General features: G+C 45.7%; 2 protein-coding genes across 2 annotated transcripts; both read left to right on the top strand.

Annotated features, from left to right (window-relative positions):
• Positions 1-1,926: 1,926 nt before the first annotated feature.
• Positions 1,927-3,748, top strand: F5J12DRAFT_786782 (uncharacterized protein; the record flags this gene model as incomplete). The annotated part of the gene is made up of 8 exons (XM_051743511.1): positions 1,927-2,025; positions 2,159-2,236; positions 2,300-2,414; positions 2,478-2,499; positions 2,709-2,911; positions 3,029-3,144; positions 3,194-3,601; positions 3,656-3,748. The coding sequence occupies 8 exons, from the start codon at positions 1,927-1,929 to the stop codon at positions 3,746-3,748; spliced, it is 1,134 nt and encodes a 377-aa protein (XP_051594900.1).
• A 5,202-nt stretch (positions 3,749-8,950) lies between these two features.
• F5J12DRAFT_786781 (uncharacterized protein) lies at positions 8,951-10,983 on the top strand (the record flags this gene model as incomplete). Its single annotated transcript, XM_051743510.1, has 9 exons — positions 8,951-8,974; positions 9,120-9,322; positions 9,441-9,639; positions 9,747-9,913; positions 9,965-10,100; positions 10,162-10,322; positions 10,356-10,377; positions 10,432-10,487; positions 10,764-10,983. 9 exons carry the CDS (start codon positions 8,951-8,953, stop codon positions 10,981-10,983), a joined length of 1,188 nt encoding a protein of 395 aa, XP_051594899.1.
• Between the last annotated feature and the right edge of the window lie 329 nt (positions 10,984-11,312).

The following is an 11,312-nucleotide window of genomic DNA, read 5'->3' as shown; positions in this document are numbered from 1 at the left end:
AGGCCTAGTCAAGATGCGAGGGAGATGGGGTATCATTGACAGGGCACCTGGGACAGTGATGACAACCTTTGCAGACAATATGATGGAAGGATATTTACATGATGAACATGGTGATGACGATGACTTCATCTTGTGAGAGAAGTAGTTGATTCAATATAATACCATATACATGGGAATCATGGTGCGACGATGTGCAGGATATTGATACATATATACACACTGGGGAGAGATGTGATCCCATTCCAGGTGCGAGCCCTGACTCAGTACACTCCAGATCCAAAAAGCTACCTGAAGGATGTCACAATGGACCTGCACCCACAATAGTCAATGACATCTCCACTTGAGAAGGTGACTCCTGCAAGTTATCAACATCGTCACACAACACTGTCCTGGTGGTGACAGAGCCCACATTGTGGCCATTGACTGGTGATGGTGGAGCTGGAGATGGCTTGAGAACTCTTCATGATGGGGTTGAAGGTAAGGGCGATGGTGGCAGCTGCAGGAGGGGCTGACTAGGAGGGGGGACAGGTGGATGGATGCCAAGATGGTGCCAAGAGCCAACATTGTTGAGCCCAGTGTTACAGGTCCTTGGGAGAGGATGCTGGGACAAAGGATAGTGAAAGTGGTGTGTTCAGTGGTACTTGCCTTCGCCAATTTCAGAATGTTCTGGTGTGTATGGATTACTTACCCACACCAGGGGTGAGCCAAAAAAGACAATGCACCTTCACTCAATTGATGATCTTGAAGCATCCAGAACTATCAACTTCTGCGACATCCCCAGTGTGTATCCAGCCATCCCTCAGCATCTCCTGGGTAGTCTTCTCATCTGATGGATACCATTTCTTTTCACAGGCCTTAGTAAATGGCGAAGAGGAGACGTACCTTTATAATATCCCATGAAGCAGTTCAGGCTGCAGACACATAACTCTCCATGTGGGTTCGGCTTATCATTAGACAGGTAATTCATCGCTGGAAGGTTGATGAGTTTGACTTCAAGAATTGGTTGAGGCAGGCCAATCGCCCTGCCACCAGTTGGGTCTCCCTGCGAAGTGCGCATGCAAACTCCACAATTCTCTGTCATGCCATCACTGCCCAGAGTCATTAATGGAACATAATTGAGTGATGCCGCAACCTCACTTACCCTGGATGAAAAATTAGTGAGGGAAGGAAAAGAAGTAGGTTCATCGCACCTTCTGTAATACCACAACTGAAAGCGATCTTGAGGAAATCAACCACTTCACTGCTAATGGGAGCAGAACTGGTGACCATCAGCAAAATGTTCCCTCCAAGTGCAGCACGAATCTGGAAGCCAAGCAGAGTGAGCCAATCGAGTACTGCATCAAGAAGCCTGCCATGAACCTTGCAGGAACACCAATGCTGTCCCATATGATGTGGGCAGTTACCCTGGTCTTGTGAAGTTGATCTAGTTTTCGTCTGCACTGCTGTTTGGAAAATAGCACCCTTCACACCCAGCACATTACCAGCAGACATGGCAGCTTGGTATACCCTATTCAGCACTCATGGTACTGATGGGAAAAAGTGAGGTTTCAAGGCGTCATCCATCAAGTGCAAGGGGTTCGCCAGTGGAGTACCCAATACATCCACCCACATGTGATTACCATCAATTCGCAAATCTGCTGCACACTCAAATCATGGAGATATGTTATTAGACTTCAATAGCATCCCATGAACCTCATAAATGTGTGCCAGTGGCAAGTATGACATGAGACAGCAGCCCAGGGGAAAGCTGGTACCAAAGGTGTTAGCATACTCCGCACTCGTGAGATTCATGTGGGTGATGATTGCTCCTGTGAAAAGATAAGTTAAGAACCACTGGCATCATGAATGGTATTCCACCTTTTGGCAAGTTTGTTGTTCCCTATCATCCAGAATGAATGAAGCAGCCAATCAAGAGTGCAATTAGGAATGTACCGAGGTATAGCACAAAGAAGCAACCTGATCAGGAGACACTGGGAGAGGTTCAATGAGGTTTCCTCGCCATATGTCTCAACTGTACAACTGAAGGTCAGTGTGCAGGCCTGCCTGTCAAAAAAAAAAACAATCACAAGTCGATTTTGTGACCATATACCAACTGTCTCCATGTCTGTTGCCTTGAGTGTGAAAACTGCGAAAACCTACTACATGATATGGGCAACAGATGTCAGCCAACGGTTTCATGAGTAGGTCAAGGAGGTTTGGGTGCATGAGCACCAGCTCACAGAAATGGGCAACAGATGTAGGCCAACTGTTTCAATGAGCTGAGAAATCATGAACACTTACTCCATGATATGGGTGACAGATGTCGGCCAACGAAGGCTCAGCAAAATGGGTGACAGATGTCAGCCAACAGTTTCATGAGCAGGTCGAAGAGGTTTGGGTGCATGAGCACCAGCTCACAGAAACAGGCAACAGATGTAGGCCAACTGTTTCAACAAGCTGAGAAATCGTGAACACTTACTCCATGATATGGGCAACAGATGTCGGCCAATGGTATCACAAGTAAGGTTCAGTGAAATGGGCGACAGATGTCAGCCAGCAGTTTCAACAATCCTGCAGAGTTAGTATTAGAAGCTGCTGAGATTTGAACATACGTGACATACTGTGGTCGGTTACATTGTGTGGACCTGTTTTCACATCAACAACAATTTTCTTGTTGCAAGTTAGCATGTCACATGTCAACATTTCATTAAGGAACTATCCATGGCCAGAACAAGGCAGAACACCAAGAAAACCATGTCCAGTATTGCGCCACGAGTGCAAATCATTCATGCTGCTCATGCCACCCCCATCCAATGTGCATCCATGCAGTCCACCTCAAAGGCTTCAACACTGAGTTCATTGACATCCATTCCATCCTCTCAGGGACAGTCCCCTCTGGCTGAGGAGTGGCGTAACTGGGTATGTACTATAGGTCCATCCTCCTATCACTGCTAACATGATAAGTAGTATTGCTACCTTTGCCACAATGGAGCTAAATACTTATTTGAGTGCTGTTCCTGCCCTCGCATTGTATGCGACCCCTGCTTAGGATTAGCGCAGTGGCTCATGGACAAGGCCCATGCCAAGGACATAGACTTCCAGTTTCCTGGTTGCCATGAACTCAAAGAGGGTGGTGCAAAGTGCAAAGAGCTACATCCATACTTTGTGAGTTATTCATCATTCACAATCTGAATAGAGCTGACATGAGTCCAAGCCATTCATGTGCACGGTACTTGGGAAGAGAATTCCCATGTTGGATAAGCCAGTCATCATCTTGGGGATTTGTGAAAGGGCATCTAAGTCTCAAGTGTGTGCCAAGTCCACCCTTATTCTTGAGCTTGTCTGCACAGGAGTGGAAATTCAAGGTTCATTGCCATTGCTCCTCAACATGACCATCAAGGAATATCACACAAGCAACTCCCTTCTGTATCAAAAAATAATCTTCAATTTTGGTACAGATCAAAAGTTTAGTCAGTGGAGTACGAGGATCAAAAAACTGGGTGAAAAGTTGGGCATGTATGCCTTCAAGCACAAGATCATATTCATTACTGTTCATAGTGAAGTCACCCACAGTGACCTGTTTGCAGGGAAGGGTGAGAGTGGTGAGGATGTTGCAATGGAGGTTGGTGAGGTACATGACTGACATGAGGAAGTTACTCTCTCTCATCCATTTCAGTTCATGAAATGTCCTGTTCGCTTCTCCCCTGCAAAACATGGTCTATGGTTCTACACTGTTTATGTTGACTTGTGGCCCCATGGTTTCCTTTGAACAATCATTAGTGGCATTGAAGCAATCTATCATGCAGTCAGTTATTAATGATTGATCTATAAAGAACCTTACTAACTGTTGCCAAGACTCCAGCCAGAGTATATGGTCGCATTCACCACCAAGGATTTCCTCAATGCAGTCATCAAAATTTTCATCATGTGTCATATGGTGTCAAAGTCTTGATTGAAGGACATGCTCTGGAGAACATTATCCATGACCTACTTGACATCTCACTCAAACTTTGGATGCACACTGATGTGATGCTCTTTCATCTTTCAGGCCTAGGATTGCCAAGGGTGCCCATGGTTACTTAGCCCTGCCCCACTCACTGCTGCCCCCTCTCCTCACCATATACAGGTACTCATGGTACCACAGCCATTGGGCACCCATGGGGCACATCTCTATCCATGGGGTGCCTGAAATGTGGTGCCATCCATCCATGGGCACGATCAAAGCTGGACTCTCATCCACCAAGTGGTTATCACCCGAAGACTCGAGTGTCCACATGCCGCAAGTGCACCTTTGAAGTGTGTACTCAGCCTCTACCAGTTGAATATGACATGCTCCATGGCAACCCTACATCTGGGTGGCTCAAATACACTGTTTGCGCTGCAGTGCCACTGTGATTTCATGCGTTTGTCTGTCATTTATATGCTTGATACTTCCAAAGTAATGTAATACCACATCTGCATGCAATCTCACTTTATTGGTTTGACAACTTGGTGTGAGTAAACAAGGTGACAATGTCATGTACTAAATATCAGTGCCAGTAAACTTCAAGTACTGAAAATCAGTGCCAACAAACTCGGGGCACTGGTTTTCAGTGTTGCAAAATATGTGGTACCAGGAATCAGTGCCAGCAACTGAAATTTAGTGCTCCAAAAAATGCACACTGAAAATCAGTCCCACGAAGACAATGCTGAAAAGAAGTGCCCACTAGATCAGTGCCAGTGGTACTGATTTTGCTCAAATCAGTACCACTGGCACTGATATTCAGTGTGTTTACTTCCCGCAGTGTACAGCAATAATGTTGGCACTTACAGAATACCTACAGCCTCACCATTTTCACTGTACAGTACACTTTTTCATAATGTATCTGGTCATAATGTATAATTCTCATAACATATGGACTTTAGGCAATTCCCACTGTGGTATGCAGGGAAAATGCAGTATTTTTGTATAATGTATAATGTATAGCCCACAAACTACTTTCATACAGTATGAGATACCCTGTTAGCAGTGATGAGCATATGGAAGTTGTTAGGATGACTTGCCACCTGGCAGATTGGAGCCCACCACTAGCCTGCACTAGCACAAATAGGGTACAGAAGTGAAAAAAAAAAAAAAACTGTGTTCATTACAGACCACCATGCCAGCTGAGCTTGGGGAGCATAGACCATGGCCAAAGCCAGCTCCCTACAATCAGCAACCAAGGGCACAGCCAACCAAAAGCACTCCTGCCACATCAGCCATCTTGGCAAAGCCAAAAAGACATGAAAATCTCACTCTTAATGATTGGCTAACAGTCTTTGCATACATTGACAAGCACCCAGACCTACCCCAAGACCAAGTTGTTTCATACTTCAGCTCATGAGTGGAGGGTGTTTTGAAGTTCACTGAGGCAACTCTTTCCTGAAAACTAAAGGAAAGGGAGGAGCTGGAAGCATGAGTACAAAGCCATCCAGATGCACTTTTGAGGAAATGCCCTTGTGCAGTCACAGGTCCAGAGGTCAAGAAAGCACTCTTCAAGTGGATCAAGCACATGGAAGAAACGGGGGAGGTGGTGAATGGCCCAATGCTGCAAGAGAAGTGGAAACAGTTTGAGGATGAGTTCAACATTCCAAATGAAAAGCACCTTCATGGTGAAGGGTGGATTGCACCTTTCTGCAAGGCATACAAGATCAAGGAATACTGGCAACATGGAGAAGCTGGATCCATTGATCCAAGTACAGTGGACAGTGAAAGGGCTTGTGTGCAGAAGGTCCTGGCAACATTTCCACTCAAGGACAAGTGGAATTTCGATGAAACAAGTCTGTTTGCATTGTGAGTGTCACACAACCAGATTTTCACAAGTGCACTCACCTTTTGACAATGGGTAGTGCTCCTCCTGATCATGGACTTGCAGCAAAACAAATGAAAGGGAAGAAAAAGGAAAAATTCCAAATTACACTTGGGCTTGCCACAAATGCAGATGGGAGCAAGAAGATGCCACTGTTCTACATTGGGTGGTCAAAGAAGCCACACTGCTTTGTAAACAAGACACCACAGCAGTATGGATTCTACTACCATAACAATCAAAAAGCATGGATGACTGCAGATTTATTTGAGGAGTAAGCACAAATCTAAACTTGTCAGCCCCACTAAACTCATACCAACCACATCTCAGGTGGGTGAAGATGTTCAATAGGAAAATGGGTAATGAAAAGTGTTATGTGTGCCTCTACGTGGACAACTTTAGCAGTCACTTGATCACCTACAAACCATGACACATTCAGCTTGAGTCCTTCCATCCAAATCTTACCTCACATGTCCAACCAAATGATGCTGGCATCATCTGTTCATTCAAAGCCCACTATAGACCGGGTTTTGCCAGCATTGTGGGACACTACCTCTGGGTAGCATGTGATTAGGGGGAAAGCTGTAGGGTAATCCCTAGGCTTGACCCAAGGGGTGCTGAGTAGGAAGGAGATGTAGAATTCAATGGTAGAGTTGATCAGGAAGTTGAATGTAGGGATGCAGGGTGCAGAATTTAATTCTGCAGTGTTGTAGATGATTTGGGTCCGAATAGACTTGTTTATGAAATTCTGAGTGATGATCTTGGCATGAGGAAGTAATTCTGAGTGACTTGTGAGATATGAAGGTGATGTCACACACCAAAGGTGTTTGGTGAGGATACAGCTGATGAATGGAGATGAAGACCATAGCCCTCATGCAAAGAAGGACAGCCAGGAATGTCAGCAGTCATCCCTCACACAAGAACAGGTCATCAGTGCCAGAGAAAAGGAAAGGGAGCAGGTTAAGTGCTGGCTAAAATTCTTAAGCACCCATGTATGGCATTGCAGTTTTTGACATATCTCTGCCATTTCTGCAGATACCAAGACCATTCCCACACTCACTTCTAGTGCTCAGCCATGTGATCTTACCTTCCAAAATTGGAAAGGATTTGCACACTCCACATGTTTCTACAGCACTCCCTCCAAAAGATGCTCATTTTGCTAAATTCTTCTGATATGGCTGCTTCTACATCAATCATTTCGCTTGTCCCCTTTGCTAGGGACCATGGCTACATATATCTACCAGGAGTTCCTACCAGCTTCCATCCTGAAGCATCCTGGTACATCCCACCCTCATCTGTGCCCTTTCAGCCCATCCAGCTTGGACAGTGTGTTCTTTTTGTCAGTATGACCTCTAGGAGGACATTCTTTGGTTGCCTCAGGTCTGTCATTTGCTTGGAAAGGTCTTATGTGGTTGTTTCAGTCTCTCCAGTCCAAGAAGCATATGGATCCTTCCTCCCTGCTCCCTGCAATGTTTTCATACCAGTCTCGTCCATCATTCTTCCAGGATTGCGACAGCCATAGTATAGTCTACTGTTCCCCACTCTCCCTGATCGCATCCATGACAAGTATGATGCACATCTTGCCTCCTTGTTGCAAGATAGAGCAGAAGACACTCCCCCTTCATCCTCTCTTCCAACAGAGCCTTGTTCATGAAGTTTTTATTTGCTTCACTGAGAGGATGGTTTGGGGGGGAACGTTGTGATCCCCTATGCTCCTGTCACCCCACAGACCCCCAAAGCTTGACCCCTGTTGACATCTGACTCACCCTGTCCACTTTTGGATGTACTATATCAGCATCAGATCAGCGCTGCCTCTCTGTCATCCCACCTTGGCCTAGAAGCAATCTCTTCGAGATGTGACATGCACAGCCTCCCCTAATATGATTCCAGTGCACTTTCCCAGTTCCTGACATTACTTGACTCATACTTTGATGTTCTGACTGTCTCTGACTCACCTACTGCCAATACTTACCAATCTTTTGACTTTGCTTACTGATTCTTTGCTTTTTGGCTTGCTAATCCTTACCAATGCTTACCAATGCTTTCCAAGACAATTACCCATCACTTACATTCCTTACTCACCAGTTACCAATCACTTACCAAGTGTTTGCACCTTGTTTTCCAAGGGCAACACCCCTGTACTGTATATAAATCACTGTACTTAGATAGCAAAAAAAAGGAGAAGACATCAGAGAGCCCCTCTTGCTTGCATTTTATCATCACTCAGTAAATCATTCAGCAGCTTTGATAGTTGAGACTTTATTAAGGGTCTAACTATTGTCTACTTTGCTTATCCTTGTCTATCATCAATATACTTCACTCCAAGCCCTCCATGAGCTCAGTGTAGCTTAGGACATCAAATTAAGTCATCATCCATCCTTCTGTAGGCTGACAGCAGTCTACCCTATTGCATTCTCTTGCATTCCTGCTCCTTCTTCATCAGGAGCACCCCCAACCCTCAGCACTCGTCTTTGAGTGTTGTAGCTCACAGAAACCCTCCCAAAGAACAGGTTCTACCTTCTAGGTACCACATAGGCACACCACCACTCACTCTTTTTGTCTTTTGTGTTGGTTTTGGTTGGTTTTCACCACTGAACCACACTTTGACTCACAGTGAGACACAGATACATGGAGGACACAAAAGACCTGGTAGACACAGATTGATGCTAGAAATGCAGATGACACAGTAGACACAGAGGATGCAGCAGACACTTTGAATACTTAGTCACATGAATGACTCAGATAGTGACTCCAAAAGATGGGTGGTATTTTTCTGTCACTGAGGTGGAATTATATAGTACATGGAGAGCAAGGTACTGATCAGGATAATATGGGGTGGGATGAAGTAAAAATTCTGAAAAATAAAGGGAGATGTGACAGATGTCAACCCACTACAGAATCATGTGAAAACAAACTGAAAAGCAGTAACTGAGAGAAAAAAAAAGGGAAAGATGGGTATCTTTCAACAAACAAGCATACTGTGTACCATAGAGTAGTGTACATGAAGGATAGAGGCTGTAGATGCAAAGGGGTTCTTGCATTGTGGAGAACGATTCATGGGAAAGGAATGAGAGGGGTAACTGGAGTTTATTACTGGTGATCTGCATGATTGCCTGGCTACATGGTGAGGCAAAGGATGAGGTGACATGAGTGCAGAATTCCAGATAGATGTATGTCAGGTTGATGTTGACATGGAATTCCAGGATGATGACTGGTGTGTGTTATTGATGGACAGGGGAGCTCTGAAGGTTCAACAGGCAAGGCAGTGCATGAGGCTGATGCAATAATTCTGAAGATGACAGACATGGAACTCAGATAGGGGTCAACTTTGGTAACAGTGGAATTTTGGTGTTGGCATCCCTATTTTGGCCTCAGGGAGTATACCACTCCCTACACCTCCCAGGGTCTTTGAATGCTGACCATCCTTGGTCAGAGGTCATTGAGTCACAACAGAAGGGTGGTGGAGATCTGGCAGGTGATGTAAACAAAGATGGCTTGTGTTCAGCCATGTGCCTTGTGTGAGTAAAAACACTGCACACAGATAATGTGTCAGCAACAGCCCTGCAGAAAAAAAACTCACCCAGAAACTGTCTCATTGTCAGACTTATCCTTGCTACCCCACCATCCCACTCTCAGATTCTCGCTTCCTTTGCCAACTACCATGCAAGTTTACTCCATCAATGATGTGCATCCCATGTTCAGCATGAGGGACCAGGAAACCATGGCACTCACTGTAGCTCTAGGGCATGTCTGGGACCTGATTGAGGTGGTGCCACAGCCAGAGGAGAGTTTGGAGACCATCTATGCATGGGTAGAGGACTGGGACAAGACATGGGTGAGTAAACCTTCCACAGTAGTGTGTCACATGTTGACAGAGTTCTGCAGGCCAGCATTTGCTCATGGTGGAGATATGTCAATGACAATGGAATTTCCATATCAAAGGTTCACGATGAATGCATGCATGACTACACCAAGGAATCTGCGATGTGCCAAAACCTTCTAGTCCTGGGTGCCATTGCCATTGCTAACCTCCAGCACCCAGTGGAGCAGAGATGGATCCATATTGATGACATTTTCAAAGACTATCAGGAGAGAGTAGAGTTGAGGGTGTAGCTCAAGGCAGAGAGGTTGACAAGAGAACCTTCTATGTGCATGTGCAGACAGGCAGCAATGGCAATAGGTGAAGGTCAAGGCTGCATGCCCAGCAACACTGGAGCAGGGGAGTCTTTGAGGGGGACTGGAGGACAAGGGAGGCAACAGATGGATAGTACAGGCAAGGGTAAGGGTAAGGAAAAGGTACATCCTACCCTCCAGGGGACTCCAAGTGTGATGACTAACATTCAGAAAAACTCTGCAGGCCACAGATGAAGTTGACAAGCTGGAGAACAATGAAGGCAACCACCCACCTAACCCAGACCCATTGAAAACTGGTGCTCTGGCACCCAAAGCCAACCTTCCATGCAGGGAGTGCACAAAGGCAAATGCAGAGTGTGAAGGGCTACCTGTGGAGTCGTGCAAGTGATGCAGGCAGGCCAAATGGAAGTGCAGCAGGTCACTCAAAGTGGGTAGGAAGGTGAGTACAAGCTGATCATGACATGAAGAACAAGGGCACTGAACTGTAACACAGTGCAAGAATGCTGGTAGTGGAGAGACAGCTGCTGGGCCATCACACAAATGGACCAAGTCAGTGACAGTGATGACCAAAACTCCAGCAATGACTGGGCTGAAACTTTGGATCCCTGCTCACAAACCACCCCCTAGGCAAAACTCCAAACTGACTCCCAGGCACCCAACATCTCATGCTAGTCCTCCTTCAACCTTGAACATGCCTCCTCCTCCCACACCTTGACCACCTCTTTTCCTTCCATCAGCAACCCCTGCACCTTGAGCTCACCCTGAGCCAACTCCACCACCTATGGACAATCTGGGAGATCTTAGCAACAGTGGACTCCTTGGTAGACCAACCGGATTATTGGATGATCCACCCACACCTGACATCAGTGTGCAGGACCTGTCCAAAGTTCGCCCAGTAGAAGAAACTCTGCTGGTTGCAAACCTGGGTGATACAACTACATGCAAGGCTCTTGCTGAGCACATTCAACTTCCAGAGAACAGGGCAGATGATGAAGAGTTTGAGCTGACCCAGATCCATCAGATGCTGGGGCTGTTGGCTATGTGAGTAGAGCAGCAGATTGGTGCAGTTCAGGGGCGACACGAGGAGCTGAAGAGGGTGAAGGATCAGCTCAAGGATATGTAAGTATGTGTACAGTAGCATAAACAAACTGCAGAATTGTTCTAGATGTGTCTTTGGGTATTTTGAACAGAATTATCATTAAGTAAGGAGCAGGAAAAGAGAATGAATCAGCAAGAGACAAGAGACAAGAGAGAGATGAGTGGATTTTTATTTATTTTTTATTTTATAGCTGATGACTGTTTTCTTGTGAGCAGAGACAGTTTTGCTTTATATGAGATGAAGATGGATATACATATAAGCAGAAAGAAAGATGG

This window comes from Pisolithus orientalis (assembly GCF_024613125.1).
Source record: "Pisolithus orientalis strain OTSU chromosome Unknown F5J12scaffold_67, whole genome shotgun sequence".
NCBI lineage: Eukaryota > Fungi > Basidiomycota > Agaricomycetes > Boletales > Pisolithaceae > Pisolithus > Pisolithus orientalis.
This window is presented reverse-complemented; position numbering and strand designations above follow the sequence as displayed.